This window comes from Cyrtonyx montezumae, unplaced genomic scaffold (assembly GCF_038088225.1).
Source record: "Cyrtonyx montezumae isolate F1298 unplaced genomic scaffold, pur_monq_1.0 scaffold_0, whole genome shotgun sequence".
In the NCBI taxonomy this organism is placed as follows: domain Eukaryota; kingdom Metazoa; phylum Chordata; class Aves; order Galliformes; family Odontophoridae; genus Cyrtonyx; species Cyrtonyx montezumae.
The window spans coordinates 53,100,711-53,118,695 of record NW_027071824.1 but is presented as its reverse complement, the minus strand read 5'-3'; the positions used below and the strand labels follow the sequence as shown (position 1 = coordinate 53,118,695).

Below are 17,985 nucleotides of genomic sequence, written 5' to 3'. Positions count from 1 at the left end.
TACTTCATTACCATTGGTGCAGAGCATTCAACATTGCAGATGTACAATTATTACTCAGAAGGTGATAAATATCACATCTAGCACATCCCCTGCTCGAGCAGGGATACCCAGAGTGGGTGCTCAAGCCCACATCCATGATGGTTTTGAAGATCTCCAAGGAGGAGGGCCCACAGCATCCCTGGGAAATCTATGTCAGTGCTCTGTCACCTGCACAGCACAGAAGTATCTCCTGGTGTTCCAGTTTGTGCCTACTAGGCATCACTGAAGAAAAGACTAGCTCTATCCACATTGCACCCTCCCTTCAGGTATTAACAAGTATTGTAAGATCCCCCAAATTCTTCACTTCTCTAGGCTTATTATTTCACACAGTGCTTTCCCTATGACATTGAACCCTGACTCTGGAATCTGCGCATCAAGAAGAGGATTATCTTCTAAAACCACGAACGCAATGTGAAAAGAAGACTGCTAACTCATTTTCCCTGAAAATACACACAGTTTGGTACCTAACCTGACAAAGAAGTGCTATTGTTACTTCAGACTGATGGACATAGGGCCAACTAGAATAAAGAGGACACAGATAAAGTTTGTTTCTTATATGAGTTTGGCCAAGTAGAAAGACTTTAGAGAGGATGAGCAAGAAATGGAAGTTCTTTCCAGAACAAAGCTCACTCTCTCTCTCCTACAATGCTGTGTTCTAAGCTTAATGGGGTTCAAGATGAATGGAACACATTTGTGGGACTGTTATTTGCCAGGTGACATCTGCAAGAGCGTGTAAAATGCCTCTAGAAGTTTAACAACTTGTTCAAATGAAGTATACTCTGATAACCAATCCAGAAGAAAAGAACAATCACATCTCAAAAACAAAAAAGTTCTTCACATGCAAGAATTCAAAGCAAGACACCAGCATCCATCAAAAAAGATGGAAGAACAAACATATCTACAGCCAAGTAATATGGGAACCTACAAACTGACTTTCACAGTCTGAAGTTTAAGGTTTAGTTATCTTTGAGAAAACAACAAATTCGAGAACTATTTTGTTACTTAAGTCTAAGTATTGAACTGCTGGGTCTTGAGATACATATATATATTTCTTTTTTTCTTCTTCAAGTTTTTCTACAAACTAGTATCTCCACTGTGGTTTTCCTTCAATGAATTTCAAATGACAGCAAATGGAACTTCTTGGGATGTGTTCTAAAGGACATACGCAGCGTAATCTACAGAATAGCAAGGAGAAATTTACAACTGATCAAAGCAAGCTGAACTAATAGAAAGTAGTATGAAGTTGTAAGATGATTCACTTTCCCAGCTTCTAAGTGATAATACACTGGAAGACATTCCCAAGATCTTGGCACTGTCTCTTTTCATTTAGATGAAAAACACTGGTACATTTCTATTCAGCACTGTGAGTAGAAGCTGAAAAACCTTAGCACAAAAGAGGTAACTTAAAAAACAACACTGCTATATCTACTACACACATACTAGTCTCTAAATTTCACCTACATGAGACTACCAACATAAAACATGGCATCCTCACTTACATAAAATAGGACATAGAAGAAGAAACTTCTGTACTTAAATACGTAGCACATTCTTGTTTGTTTTTAAGTTCTACTTGACTATACAGGAAATAGTAAAATGTAAATAACTTGACTCAGTTCCCTGAAGAAATAGACAATCGTAAACAAGCTGGTAGTCACCTCTGGTTATGCAACTATGAGATTTGCAAAAAGCTTTAAGAGATCTCACTGGCAGCTTTAATTCAAATACTCCTACTACTGAAGTCCTATTCCCTCTATATCCTGTATCTTCTAAAGACAGGTTATTAAGGGTCGACCACGATTGTCTAAGAAAGCTTACATACTGCTGGTTTTGTTTCACATATCGGTAGGCATTTACAGTATAATTTTAGGCATAAAGAGGAAAGTATTATCTGTACAGACAGAAGCACTAAGTAACTTCTTATATAAATCTGTTCCAAAACCATAGCAGGCAATTTCAGCAGTCTGGTTTCAAAATTCCATTCCACCCAGATTTATGTATCAGCTCTAGTTCACAAAACACCTGTTTTTACAGTGGCAGTATTAGGGTAATTTTTCAGAAAAATTACACCAATAATATGGTATTAAATGCCATAAGGAACATACCCAGTGGCAGAGGAAAGGTCCATGTGTTTGTGTTTAGTCACCATCAGCAGTTTTTTCTTAGAGAAAATTTTGTTTTTTAAGAAGAGAAACAAATCCCCATGCCTCATTTATACTTCGGTTTTCACAGTGTCTCCTAACAGTTCTATAATTTATGTACTATGTGGAAAAGCACTTTCTTTTCAGTCCATTAGACCCTACTTTGAACTAAGAAAACCAAGAACAGAAGACAGCTAGCTGTTGCTACACAAAAGCAGTTGGAACTTCTCCTTCCCTACATCAGGTCATACATGGAAAAACAGGGGCCAGCAGGTGAGGGCTTCAGCAAAAGAAAACTGTTTGCCTTTCACCTGGCACATCCGCTTTACCTTCCTCTTCCAGTGAGGGCATTTCCAGAGCAGTTCATCGCCTCCTGCCAACTACCCAAAATCCAGAGAGCTGGTTGCCACGCTGAGAACATACGTAATGCTACGCGAGCTGAATTTAATGGGAAACGATAAAGTTTCCTTCTTTTCCATAAAGCTATAACTTAATAACAGAAGCAACTTCCCAGACTACAATTTCACAGGATTCTCAGACCTTAGTACTCTGTTCAGATACATCAACTATGACTATTTAAGGCAACCACAGTTCAGTTTTACTAGAGAGATAAATAAAAGCTGTCTTGCTGCATACTACTAGCAGATATGAATAAATTGTTTCTTCAGCAAAAGGAATAATTGTGTTCTTTATCTGACTGCATACTTTTGTAAAAGAAAGGAGAAACTCGCGACAGCAAGAACTAAAGCATGGGAAAATCTAACAGTAGCTAAAATAAATAACATCCACGGTTCTTTGAAGAGTAACTACACACAAATGATAAGAATAACACAGGCAGCAATCCACCTAGACTCTTTAATCTGTAAAGAATTGTAACACATGAAAATGCCTTCAACAGTTTGACATACTTTGATACACTTTGGTTATGTTCTCACTTTAAGCATTAAGGTGGACTACTTTAAACAAACTTTCAAATTACATTAAAAACAGGAAAAGAGATTAAGCAGGTATTTAATCCAAGGAGTTACATTTTTAAAAACTAAGTTACAAAAACTTCTAAAATAGCACTTCCTTAGCAGTAAATTATTCCTGCCAATCTTTAATGTATCCCTTTGAGAAAAACTTAAATTAGCTGATCTCCTGGCAAGCAGCAATATACAGACAGCTGAAGTCAGTTTTCATCATCACATGAAACTGAAAATCATCATGGTGCTGCAATTCATTTCTCAAGACAGCTCAGTTTGGGATGGCAACATCCTCTCCTTGTCACTGTTAAGTCTTCCAGAGCTCTCAGGAGGTGCAACAGCTAAATCACAATCTATGAAACTAGACACCCTACAGTTTCTTCAAAACAGCCTGGAAGTTTCTTTACCCCACCCCTCTCTGACATATATCAGAAGTGTGGCAATTACAATGGTTTCAAAAACATTCACTCACTTTTAAAGTTTCAACACGCAAAATTACATATCATAAGAACACACAATTCCAGTGTATACTCCCAAAATGAATTACACCACTGTGATTAGAAAGATTTTTTTATAAAAACATCTTCAAGAGAGGAATAGTTTGAATGAAAACATTCAATACCACTGCTTCTTAGCATGCCTTCCAGTATGCTCAAATCTCACACACTGAAGGCAAGCTTATTAATTCAGCACTTTCCTTTGAATATTTTCCTATTTTATTGTTTCTTTTATACCTTTATAGTACAACAACAACAAACCAACATTTCGTAGTTAAACATCATGATTTTTGCCTGTGGTTCTGACTTCAAAACATACCTGGCACCACCTTCTCAATGCATTTCAGACTATGAAAGAATTTGCTGCACGTACTCCTCTGAGCAAAGATCAGTAGTGGCATGAAGTCATACCTAATGGTTTTACAATGCGTAATCAAAATAACTTCTGTGACTAAACTGTCACAAGACACAACTCACTTCGATCAGTTCTCTATGGAGGACTCACACAAAGTATAACTTCAAAGAATGACAACAACTCCCTGACTTCAAGGATTTCCGCGGTATCTCGTATCTATGTTAATGTGCTCAAAGGGATGAGTACTTTTCAAGTTAACTTGAAGTGACTGAATTAAAAATGTTTTGAAAAGTTCTTTTTTATCCACTCAATTGTACTGATACAATCTCATAATTTATCTTGAAAAATGATTTTGGACTTTTAGATTATAACAGAATCATTTTCAAAAGGTCATGTTGAAATCACATACAAGCTCATGGAAAACAACTGTAGATTTTCAGGATATTTTAGCTGCTTCCTGAAGAACAAACATTCTACTCATCAAACAGTCCTACCATCTACCTGTTTGTAAAACAGAACGATTATTAATTTTTTTTTTCATGACTTCTGAATTTCATGTAATGCTGTGCTCAGTTCATCTTAATCTAAGGTGTATTTAAATTTTACCTTGAAATGCACTGTGATGCTCCAAGGAAGGGCTGTATTTGATGCATGCAAATCAAAGAGCAAACCAATTGGGTAATGCCTAGAAAATAAAAGGATTAAATCAACATAGAAACTGTGCATTTAATTCTACATAGAACAGTTAGAATATTTACATAGATAAATTAGCTGTTTTCTTCCCACAGTTAGTGTTCATTTCGGTTTATTCAAAAAAAAGTTTACACAGACAGTTATGATTGACTTATAGTTCATAGTAAAATCAGGCCTGTAATTCACATGTGCAATATGTGAACCAGTGTTCTCAGTGCTATGCTCACCAAACACTGCTAGCATTGAAACAGTATAAGCAGCCTACAGTTGCCCTGTGGAATCCTTCAGAACAGTATTTTCAATAAAGGAGCTCAACAATGGTAGCACTAGCTGTTCTGACAGAAGCTGTTCAGACATTTGAAAAAACAATTTTATCCCATGCTGACCCTCAATGTGCCTTCTCTCATTTTTAAATGAAGTCATTTTTTAAATGACTTATCTGTAGAAAGGATTAGAAAAAAAAAAAGAGAGATGATGACCTCTTCATCTTTACTATCAAAATCAAGGGGAGGAAAAACAGATTAGAGCTTTGAATTTCAATGGTATTCTTAGCTAGAGAACATATACAAAGCTGCTCTCTCCAAGCACTAATTTTTGTCTTGTAACTTCACCCCTTTTAAATTCATTAGAAGATACAGTCTCCAGCAATGCAAGTCATATACATCACACACATAAAACTTCCAGTCATTTTTAAAAGCTCTGGTCTCTCTTCTTCCAAAAAAATTTCAACAAACTGAAAAGGCCTTATTGGTTTTCTGAACCTACAAAGATAAGCACACTTAGTTGTAAACCAACAGCTCCAATAAATTAAACAGGACAGAACCGAGCTGAGCAAGAATGACTTTCAAAAGTCCAGAAAAGCAGTAACAAGAGTTACTCTAAAGGCACCTGTGTAGAGCAATTCCCTCCCTCGCTAAAATGTCATAAACTGGGCTTTGGCACCCTCTACTGGTAAACATACCTTAAACTAAGTCAAACTATGTCAAAAACACAAGAGCAAAATAAATAAATAAATAAATGGGCAGAATTCTTGAACTTATCTATAGCATTTCAAACTACTTAAGAGAATAGGGGAAATATACCGAGAAGAGATCTAGAACTGTTTTGTCCTTACAGGGGAGATAAAGCATACAGATAACAAACGTTCAGATAAATCCAGATTCAGTGATAAAAACATGAGCATTAGCACTAAGACATTTTACTAACTGCCAATCATGTGCTGAGTTCATCAGCAGGGTTTCAGCAACAGTGTTTTTCCCAGTGAATTAGGTAACAAAATCAGATTTCCTTTGATAATTATATGACCATGAAAAGAAACTTCTCATTTTTTTCCAATTTACTTTGGTATCTTTTATAGCTATTATACATATAGCTATAAAAGACACCGAAGCATTAGTGGCAGACATCTATTTTCTATCAAGCGCAGATAACAAAATAAAACTAATCAAGTTTAAGTAAAATCTTTGTGCTTAGGACAGATTATGTATGCTTTTCATTTTGAAGATGTCAGCCCTAACATCACTTTGTCCAAAGCTGAACACCTGAGACGGATGATGACAGCAGATAAAATAAAACCAAACCTTCCCCAAGCCCAACACATGGGACTGCGGAAATCAGACTGGTCTTAAGTAAATACTATAATTTCTCAATGCAAAAGGAAAAAAAAAAAACAGGGTGGGGGGAATACAAAGAAAACATCTTAGAGACCAAAAGTCCCATTTGAAAAAAAATGTTGCTAGAATAACAATTGATTCTGGAAAGCCTTCAAACTATGTATCAGCACCGACTTCTAGCCATTCTGTATTTCTTACTGCTTTTGTTACTACACAGAATGTGGTTTCAAGGTGTGAGATATGCCCTTGAAAACACAATTTTAAGAACTTTTAGTCCTTTTGAAAGTGACAGATGGGTAGGAGCTGTGTCCCTGTCTTCAGTCAGTTCCTAACTGGGCAAGGTGAAGCATCCATTCCACTGGTACCAAAGACACCCCACACAGCTGACAAGCCTAGAGCATAATTCACCAAATGGGGACAGAAACCCCACTGAAGTTGAGCAATTGCACTCAAGGATGGTCACAACATACAGGATGCCATACAGGATGCCCTCCCCTAGCATTCACTGAAGAAAATTCCTTTAGTTTATCAGATGCCTGCACTCAGCTTGAACGGCTGAGAGAGACAGTGGACTTGCCTACAGAAGAGATGTGTTGACTGAGGAAGAGCTGTCCACAAGCGGAGCTGTGGGAGGCCAGTGGACTGCTCAGTGTCAGGGAAAACAGAACACTGATGGCATCTTCACTAAGACTTTGCAGAGACGAGATTCTGAAAGCCCAGCTGCACAGAAGGTGAGTCTGCAGTCACTGGAGCAACAAATGGAGACTCGCAACATGAGGAAGACAAGAGATTATGACTCCTGTCAAGAAAAGACAGGCCCCATCTCCATCTGCAGTAGGTGTCCAGTGGCAGACAGAGGGCTGGAAGTTCCAAAGAAACTGCAAAGCAGCCTGAACAGCACATCCATGCCAAAAAGAAAGCAGTAATAGTGGTAGGAGATTCACTCCTACAATAGATGGGACTCCAAGCCCCACCACCAACTTCACTTGCTATAGAAAGGTTTATCTGCAACTTCTTGGCAAGCAGGAGGCTGGCAGGGACGACTAATCCTTGCTGCTCATCTAAATGGACACAAATGGTAATTGCTGAAGAGAGGAATCTTGAATGTATCCAAAATGGCACACAGCTTCGAGGGCTAGGTGGCATAGAATCACAGGAGCTGGAAGGGACCTCAAAAGATCATAGAGTCCAACCCCCCTGCCAAAGCAGGTCGCACAGGTAGGCCCACAGTTCCAAAGATAAATGCTCAAGGGAGATATAAATTCATGTCAGTAACTGGTTATGCAGCTCACTTGTCAATAGGATCTTAGTTTTTACAATCACAGGATTCTCTTTAAGGGTAAAGGTCTACAAGGGAGAAATGGGAAACGCCTAAGTGGGGCAAAAGCATCTTTGCCTTCAGGTCGGCTGGTCTGGTGTGTAGGGCTATCAACTACGAACATAACGGCTGTGAATAACAATCCACATTCAAATGAAAAATTAATGGACATAGTGTAGCAGAAATGCTAAGTCACAGCCTAAAACAGTGACTGCACACCTGGTGGGAAGGCAGAGCCAACCCACGGGCACCCAGGTGCATGCAATATACCTGACTGACCGGAAGGGGTGGAAACAGGATCCACTCCTTCCCAGATCTCATTTAAGGGTTGGCAATAGAGGTGAGAGCATCTCTTTGCTGGAGATCCCTCCCCACCTGAGGCCTTCTAAAGATAAGCAGTAACTTCATTTCTGTGGCTGCTGCATCCGGGCTTGTTTTCATTTGCTGTAGCCAAAGGCTTTGCCACTCCACTATTATTGCATTACTTTGCACCCTGTTATAGCATTACACATAGATTGAAAGCAAGTGGTAAAATGTGACAGCTACAAGAGAGAGCTCAAAATGAGAAATGAACTACAGAAATGCAGGTGGAGAAGGCTTCCTCTCACTAACAAAAGCTACATACTTCTTGCCCCTTCCCATCTTGGGAGTCTATTTTCCAAATCTAGTAAGCACAGATTCTGCGTGTTTCTTTCAATGTAGTTACAGGGTTAAGCTCTTCTAACTGCAGGGTGTCTGAGAATATTTGATATGTTGTCTTTTTATCTCTGCTGCTATGGAGTCTGGTGACCTCTTCTGGCAACTCCTTATACACAGACCCCAGCCCACACCTGTGGGCAAGAAACTCATCTTCCTGTGCCCCAACAATCTGAAAGGAGGCCTCCAGCACCCCCTGGATCTTCAAACAGGAGGGCTGCACCCTCTTCTAAGAGTTTGGTTTGAGTACCGCAGAGAATGAATTTGAAACTGTTTCAAACTTATTGGAACTCACTGAAAAACAGAAGATCTGTAACTGAAAAGATATACACTGTATCCCAGCCAAGTACAACACAAAGCAGACTGCAAGAAAAATGACCTTTCAGTGTAAACTAAGTAATCAGAAATATTACAATCAATCATAGATTCAAATATATGAGTTAGACTAGATGACCTTTAAAGATCCAACTCTCCCTGCAATGAACAGGGATACCTGCAGCTAGATCAGGTTGGTCAGAGTCCTGTCCAGCAGCCCATCTCTGCATGCGCCATCCACGGAGACATTCACCCCTCCTGGAAGCCTGTTCCAGTGTTTCACTTCCCTTTTCATTAAAAACTTCTTCCTGATATCAAGTTTAAATCTCCCATCTTTTGCTCTGAAACCATTTTTTCCTTGTCCTGTCACAACAGACAGACTAAAAGTCTGTCCCCCTCTTTAGATATTGAAAGGCCACCATAAGGTCTCCCTGAAGACTTCTCCAGACTGAACAGCTCCAGTTCCTTCTCTCAGCCTGTCCTTGTTGGGGAGGTGCTCTGTTTGATTCAGAACACAGAAGTAAAACTTAGAAGAATTAAGTGTTAACACTCTGATATTCTCTGTACAAACTACAAGCTCAACCTCATTCACAGTTCAGATGTTTTGGTTTTCTCTGAAATAATTTTCAGCTTTTTAGGGGATTACCATTATCCTAACACAGAGTTTTACAGATAAAATTTTTGTTAGACAAGCAGCTCCACTAAAATTAGTGAAGCTGTTTCTCTCAGCATATGCTTAGTTTTTATATTATCTGAACCTTCTTTAGGAGATAATTACACTATTTTCAATTTTACATCTGTTTGTTACCTCTACCTAATCCTAAAGTTAGAATATAATTATAGAATTAAGATATAAGTTATATGACTGAAATAAAAATCTGGTTTAAATACCGTGGTATCCAAAGATTAACAAAAATACAGATCTGTTTTGGTTTACATAGGCCTTCCTTTCCTGTTACAGCTTCAGTGAAAATTACCTGCCTAAAATTACGTATGTGCTGGGACAAACTTGGTACCTTGCTGTTCATTAAGACAGTATTTATCACAAGGTCACCATGGAATCCCAAGAGACCTGTTAAATTCCAAGTAATCTGCATAGATGCTTAAAGCTGGTTTTACACCAACTAGCTATGTGAAACATTAGTTTTTGCTTTTCTGAAACAGAGGGGAAAAGAAGACCAAACATGTTTTCAAGCATTACAGTAAGTTGGCTGCAGAGAAACAAAACTAGAAGCAAACTCCTGTATCACCAAGTCTAAAGGGACTCAATGATGTAATGCTTGCTAATCACAAGACACTTTACAGTAATAAAGTACTCGGTTTTACCTCTTACAGCCAATTAAAAAAGCTACAGTAGTCGCTTCATTTTTTTTCCTACTGTGATACAAGAAATAGAAGAGATTCAAAATACTAAGTGCTTGCTAGGTAGAACTTATGCTATCTAAACAGAGCCTAGCAAATGCTGCAGCTCTCAGTGTTCTTTTAGTACTCAAAGCAGAAACAGAAAACAAAAACAACATGCTGGTATACAGTACTCAAAAAACTAATGAAATAAGACAGTATTAATGTGATTCTCCAAACCCTCAGAAAAATGTATTTTTCACAGACCACACAACAGAAAAATAATTGAGATAATTGCTGTCAATTCTATTATTAAGTTAAACAGAATTGAACAAAAGTCTATGCATCAACGTTATTTTATGTTTTTAAGCACATATATATATCACACCAGTGGGAATTGAATGTTATTATGTCTGTAACACGTTCCTGTTAACACAGGAAAAGAAGTATTATTTCCAGAGATTTTAGGCATTTAAAAACACAGAATGAACCTGATCAAATTTCTTTGGTAATCCTACAGCAAGAAATAGTAAAGCCAAAAATACAGGCAGTTTGCATTACAGTGACTAGAACAAAAACAATGGGTGCAGCACAGACTCAGTCTTTTAAACATGAAGTACAAGCAGAATCATCAGAAATACATTCAACATTAAACCTTCTTCAGTTTTTTCCCCTATCAGTATTTCCCTACCTTCCTTGAAACCCAATGAAGTGGTTAGTTCAGGAAAAGTACTGACACTGTGCTAAACTCAAAAAGCCTTCACACAATAAATTGAGTAAAGCCACAAACTTAAACTCACCATTTCAGTGGCGTACCTTCATATTCAAACCATATCTCATTTACTTCCTCTTGTCTCATAACTTTCTGAAAGTGTTTCTTCACTTTATCTGTTACCAATGTCAAGTAGCTTATTCTTGGCAAAAGCAACTGAAAGGAAAAAAAGTACATCATTTAAGTATACATAAAATATACTAATCAAATAAAAAGCTTTAAATTATGATTTCCGTAACCAAAACTCAGTGTTCTATTTTTTCTCTTGAAAGTAAGATTTCTTTTTGATGATTTTCTTATTAATGGCTAATGAAAAGCTACAAAATTACACATTTGAAAGTTACACAATAGTAGCAACCACTAATCTAACAAAAATGTCACAACAAGCGCTTCATTATTTTAATCTAGTTTCTGCTTTCTCTGTATTCCAGTAGGTAAAAGAATAAAGTTAACATTTTCATATGAACATGTTCAAACTTCATACTGAATGTAATGATTGAGTGTGTACCAGATAATAATCCAAAATCAAAATTACTATTAAAAAAAAAAAAACAAACCATAACTGAAATCAATTGCTTAAGGTTGATTAATTGCTTAAGGTTAATTGCACTTGCAAGCGCACTTTGTACTTCCAATAGGTGGCAATTTCTTTTTCCTTTGCTCTTGATTTGTCAGTTCAACACGTTAGCTAAGGCTACTTATTCTTCCAGTACTTAACCTGACCAGCTACTAAAAGCAGGAAGAATCACAGAACAATTTGTGTTGGAAGTGACCTTAAAGCCCATGCAGATCCACCCCCCTGCCATGGGCAGGGCTGCCACCCCCAGCTCAGCTGCCCAGGGCCCCATCCAACCTGGCCTTGAGTGCCTCCAAGGATGGGGCACACAAAGCTTCTCTGGGCAGCCTCACCACCCTCTGAGAAGGTTTCTTTCTTACATCTAATCTAAATCTACACTCTTTTATGACAAGCAGTAATGGTCTCAAACTACCAAGAGAAGTGTCCTATTTCAAATGATAAAATACTGACACTGTCTTACAGTTTTCTCACGAATTACTTTTTTCCTCTCAAGTATAACGTTACACACTATGCAAAACAGAATGTTGTGTGCATTTTTTATCTGTACCCTCCACCTCCCTTAAAAATAAATACTGTGCTCAATAATAAAGGTCAAACAGTCTGCATCAAGCAGTAAATCGACAACTGCACCGAACATTTACAGTCTGTAAGCATTTAGGTATCCAATAAGAAAAGATTAACCTACTTGTAAAAGAAGATACAGCTTTGCTTGACATTTTAAGTGAATTGTATACACCCTGTACAGTTATTCTGATTTCCCAATTAATAATAAAACAGGGCTCAGGAATAAGAAGAAAGATTCTACTTTATGTATTCAGATAAAAATAAACATGTTCCCCATTGTTATTTATTAACATTGATGCTTCTTAAAGTATTGGCTTCATAGTACATGGATAATAGTAGGGCGTACATGAATGTCTACAGTACAAACTTTGAGAACTACGTAAGGATATATTTTACCTTACAAAAAACTTCCTCTCTGCTAGAACGTTCTTCCTGAGTTTCTCCTCATATTACTGAGGTATTCTGGCCTAAATATCAAAAATTATTTAGAAATACCAGATTCATAAATGAGAAGTACAGGCAGTAAATCAAGAGTAACTTCCTATGAAAGAAAACAGATTTGTCATTCACATAATTCTGCACTGGGTTACTAATCTGCATGCTTCTTAAAAAATGAATTTTAAGCTTACATAAAACTGCAAAAGATCAAGACTCACCATCATATAACCAGCTCAGGAAATGCTTGTGTGTTTTGTGTATATATGTATGTATTTTTTTTTTCAATCTGTTTCTCTTACTGTCATCATTAGATTGTTTTTTCTTTTTTAAATACGAGCTTAATTCCTCAATGGAATTGAACACAGCTTTCAGTTCTAAAATGTGAACAATCTTAACATATATAGTGAGGTTGTTCACACACACAAATTGTTTGGTACTTCAAATACTTAAATGATGACATACTCAGTGATTGTTCTCAAAACAAAGTAATCCAGGCAATTCTAATCAAAACCAAATACTTCTGGTACTAAAGGCATGTTATTCCTGAGAGATACTCAATGTTAAATTAAAGCTGATGTATTCTTGTAAGACTCATTCAGATTGCTATAAAAGCCAATCTTCACCATGCTGCATGTGGCACAACCATATAGGAAAGGAATCCATACATCCATTATTAAAGCGTTAGTGATTACAACAGTAGTTGACGTAAGCCTTAAACTGCACATCCAACTTCCTCTGTAAAATATTTAAATTTATAATATTTAAACATGTTTTGCCTTTAACAAGTAATCAACTTATAAGATGCCTGAAGATAAGTCTAAAGCACTTAGAGGGTAAATTCCTTTTAAGTGTCAGAATTCCCAAAATGCAAGGTGCCTTATCTTCACTTTACATTTCTCGGGAAGGGAAGGGAAAAGCTGTCATAAACACCCTTGAAGTACAGTACATGGTGTGAATCTGAATAGATATTCAGGGACCCATTGGGATCAGACTGAGTACTGTAACAGTAATGAAGACTAGATAAACAAATCACTCTGTTACTAATTATAAAATTTCCACTTGAGAACATGAAGAATGCTGACATTCACATTCATTTTAATTCATCAGTCATAGAATGGCTTGGAAGGAACCTTAAAGGTCATCTAGATCTAGCCTCCTGCCACCGGCTGGGCTGCCACCCACTAGATCAGGCTGCCCAGAGCCCCACCCAACCTGGTCATGAATGCCTTCAAGGATGGAATATCTACAGCATCTTTGGGCAACCTGCAAGAGCATCTCACCATTCTCTGAGTAAAGAATGTCTTAATGTCTAAATCTTCCCTCTTTTAGTTCAAAGCCATTCCCTCTTGTCCTATCACTATTAGACTGTGTCCACTCCTGCACAGAAGCTCCCTTCAATCGCTAGAAGGCCACAATGAGGTTCAGCCTGGTGAAGATTCCAGGGAGACAAGCCCAGCTCAGCTCCCTTAACCTTTCTTCACAGGAGAGGTGCTCCATCCTTTTAAACATCTTTGTGGCCCTCCTCCAGACCTGATTCAACAGATCTATATACTTCTTGAGCTGAGGCCCCAGACCTGGATTGCAATACCCCATATGGGGCCTTACAAGCGTAGAGTAAAAGGGGACCATCACCACCCTCATCCTGCTTCATCCTGTTGGTCACCCAGCAAGGCAATGGCCATGCCATGAGGGGGGACTATTTAGTCCTTTTTAAAATAAAAATAAATAAATTACTAGCTCTTGATTAAAACTAAGACCCAACAATAACCAACTGCCTTTGGCCCTGTCTTTGAAAGGAGTTATGAAAAACACACACGCAATTTATATACTCTCAGCTTCAATCAAAATGATGACACAAAACTGTTGAGGGAAAAAAAGCAAACTGAAATAAGATTAGGAGCTTCCATTAAATTAAGAAAAATAAAACTTTAAAATCATGGCAAGGTAAAACGAATCCTACTAGTTTAATACATGCTATCTCCCAAATTACACAAAGTGCAATACCTTCCTTTTGCACATCCATGTTGCATTTAATTGCAATAACCTCTACAGAAGGTATTCCCAGTTAAACAAAGTGCAAGAATTCCTAATGTTTACGTAAATGTTTGGAATATATTCTTCACAAATAAATAATACCTGGGTTTTCCCACATTAAAACAAACAAAAAAAAAAAAACACCCACCATTTTGCAGCATGTGAAACATGGTAAAACACAAAAATTACAGATTTAACAGGAACTGGACTGGTTAGATCACCAGTGCATCCAGGATGAAAAAAAATAGCATCCTAACTCAGAATGCCTTTACATTGCTCAGTATCATAGACTTTTTAATGGAACAAACCTTTTCACACTTGATAAACGTAAAGAGTGATCCAGCAGAGGCTAGTCCCTTGTGCCAAGTACTATGCTATGACTGCCTTACATTACAGTTTTGTTCTTTACACCTTATGAATCACAGCCAATAGTACTCTGCTTCCAGTATGTGCTACTTTTGACTATCCACTACACTATGACAAACCATAAACTATTTTTAAATCAAAACTGTAGCCATTTTGTGGACGGAGGAAAAAAACAGATCATTCAGCAATTAAAGCTGTTCAACCCAGATGTTCCTAACTACACTTCCACTCCAGATGTAAGCACCCGCTTTAAATATGACCTATATTTACAATGCAACTCTGCAGAGACCTACCTGGTAGAAATAGCAGTGCTTTACTTGAATTGCTGAGTCTTGATGTCACTACTTTTCAAAATGATGGACAAGATCATTTTAAATTATCTCTGCAATTTGTATGCAATGCCATGTTGTGTTACACGCATGTATCACCAACATGCTGTGTTCATATATCTAGTGGACATGTCTAAGTATCCAACTACACCACTCAAACTGAAATGAATTGTAGAGATTCTGGGTTATTTTTCTAACCCCTCAATTCTTTAGACCTGTCTTCCTATCTTCACAAAGCAAGCTCCTCCAAGCAGAAGCTGTTTTCCTCTTAACATAATGATGCCAGTATTTCCCTCCAATTTAAGGAGGATACCAATTTAAGGAAAGCAATCTGGAACACAGAGGTGATATCTACTTCAGTAAGCACTGAGATGTGATAACAGGAGATGTGTAAAGAAAAATCAGTGTCAAGTGCTGGGAATGTTTGCTAAATATGCTCAAAGCAGGTTATTTCAATTCAGCTCCATTTTGATCCCAGAAAATTGAGTAACAGTTAGCAGCTAACACAAACAGATCTCAAGCCCAAAGTATATCTTCAGCTTTGTGTGAAAAAGACTCAGCCTGGAGACTCTGAAACTGTTCTCTGCTAGAAACCTGGCCATAGTAAATGGAAAAAACAAAGACTTGCTTCAGAAACACACTCTAGATCAGAACCAACACATTAATGCACTGAAACCATCAGAACTCAGTCATGATGTAAAATCTTAAAGGATTCATGGTTCCTTCAAGAAGCAAAACTATACTACCAGCTCCAACATGATCTGCAAAAAGGGAACCTAAAATTTGAGAATTATGACCTATGAATCACTAGATTTCACAGAATAGAGAGTTAAGCCTTGAAATTTCCTGCGTTCACTTGAAGTAAAAGAGACACTGTCATCTATAAACTATCTTGTTGTCAACTTTCTAATCCTACACAGAAGATAACATGGCTTTAGGGTTTTCACACCGATGTTAAACAGATTAAGACTGCATTAAGTCTCTACACTAAAACTTATGCACACTGTGTAAGGGTTACATTAAAAGCACATGTAAATTTCACAGAGTTTTAAATCAGAGACTTCTAAATAGCTCAGGTGCATTTGGCAAATGGTTGAGAAGTAAAAGTGCTTCTGTTTCACCATTGGTGAAACAAAGGCACAGAGAGCTGAGCATTATCATTGCTGAATGAAAAGCATTAATGACTTATTAGGTCTCAAAACACACATTAAGCACACATGCAAAACCTAGAAAAACAGAGATGCTATAAATTAAATACTATCTATCAAATAGTATTTTCTATAAGGCATGGAATGAAATATGACAAAACAGGAGGGTTTCAGAATCACAAACTCACAGTCCAAGATTTTTCACCCAAAATACTTGTTACTTTCCAAATTCAAGTTTCACTGAATCAGCTGTTCCCTATCAATCAAATGCCTACAAGGTACAGAACGGATGAAAACTGCAGAGCACTCTATAAGCCAACAGGCATATGATTACAGAAAGCACTTCACTTACAACTGAAGCACACCCACCACCCTTGTCTGTATCATCAGCTATCAGACCAGTCACTATGCTGATAAGACATCATAGGTCCTTTTCCTACTAGATTTCCTATAGCTACTAGTATTTAAAGAAAACAAGCAGAAGTTATCCACAAGCAGAAGAAAAACTGTAGCCAGTGTTCTTTATGAATAGATGTTATGCGAGTGAGTAACTTTTGTGTTTAAGATGGCATGAAGCTCTAACTAAACTTATTTGTGCAGCAAGGCAACATACAAGTTCTCTCCCTTCTTCTGAAGAATCTTCAAGAACACAGACTTACGGTGAGTTTGTATGTACAGCCTCTGCTTTCCATTTAACTATTTGCTGAACTTTCTCATAAGATTTTCATAATCTTAACTAGCTGCTGTAACCCAATCTCATTGGTGAAACAAACCTAAGTGAGAAGACTCACACAGCATGGACATAAAGCACTCTCAGAAGGTTCCAGGAATACGAAGAAAAAAGCTTTTTCTACACATCTAACACCATGTGCAATGAGACTAAATGAAGCAAACAGAACCATGGGATCAGGCTGCCCACAGCTACCTAAATTATACTCACATAATAAGGTTCAGCTTCCCTTTCAGTTATCTCATCCTGATACAGAGTGAAGCAGGTTGGTATTCGTCCAAACCACACATCTCGAAGCACATCTTTGTCATCTGTCATTCTTCCAATGGATCGTGAAGCACATGTAGATCAGTTTGTTTCTTCAGTAGGAACTGAAACCCCATTTCCCCCCAAAAGAAAAAAGTCACCACTGCTGTCGAAAGAGGTTTTCCCACAACCACACATTTCCAGTTGTGAATAACTACACCGCACCACACACATTCGCGCAAAGAATCAGAGAACACCCCAGTATGAAAGGGACCCACAAGGATCACTGATCTCAGCTCCACACAGCACCACCTAAAACCTAAACGCTACGTCTGCCAGCACTGTCCCAGTGTTACAGCACTCTGGCAGCTCGGTGCCACTACCGCTACCCTGGGGAGCCAAGGTACAGCGTGAGTTATGCCAGAGAGGCCTCCAACTCTGGAGTTCCTTAAGTACAGGGCGTGCAAAGAGTAGGCATGCCCTTTCCCAGCCCGCAGCGTGCCTCGCACAGGCCCGAGGCCGTTTCCCCGCACTCCGCACACGGCGCAGCCCACGCCGCGGGGTGAGCAGCCCCGCACGGTCTCACTGGGGTGAATCAGCAACGCCGGCGCGCACTGAGCAGCACAAGGAGGAACACTACAGCGCCGGCCCCTGCGCGGCCGAACAGCAGTAACCCCGGAAGCAACGGGCAGCACACGGCGTGTAGAGCCAGAGCTGCAGGAAGGAGCCAGCACGATCGTTACCTGAACGTACCCCTCAACACCACTCCGCGTAGGGGGCGCGGCGCCGGACGGGAATGGAGCGCAGC

General features: G+C 38.5%; 1 protein-coding gene across 2 annotated transcripts in view; it reads right to left on the bottom strand.

The window, feature by feature from the left end:
• ATG5 (autophagy related 5) overlaps positions 1-17,985 on the bottom strand; it is a 73,723-nt gene extending 55,738 nt beyond the window's left edge. The window contains exons 1-4 of one of the 2 annotated variants that reach the window (XM_065735609.1): positions 17,921-17,985; positions 17,142-17,302; positions 10,774-10,901; positions 4,604-4,682 (exon numbers count right to left, since the gene is read on the bottom strand). In XM_065735609.1, coding sequence (XP_065591681.1) covers positions 4,604-4,682; positions 10,774-10,901; positions 17,142-17,249 — 315 coding nt within the window. In that variant the 5' untranslated portion in view covers positions 17,250-17,302; positions 17,921-17,985. The remainder of the gene's footprint in view (positions 1-4,603; positions 4,683-10,773; positions 10,902-17,141; positions 17,303-17,920) is intronic. The other variant, XM_065735616.1, reaches the window with a different exon arrangement.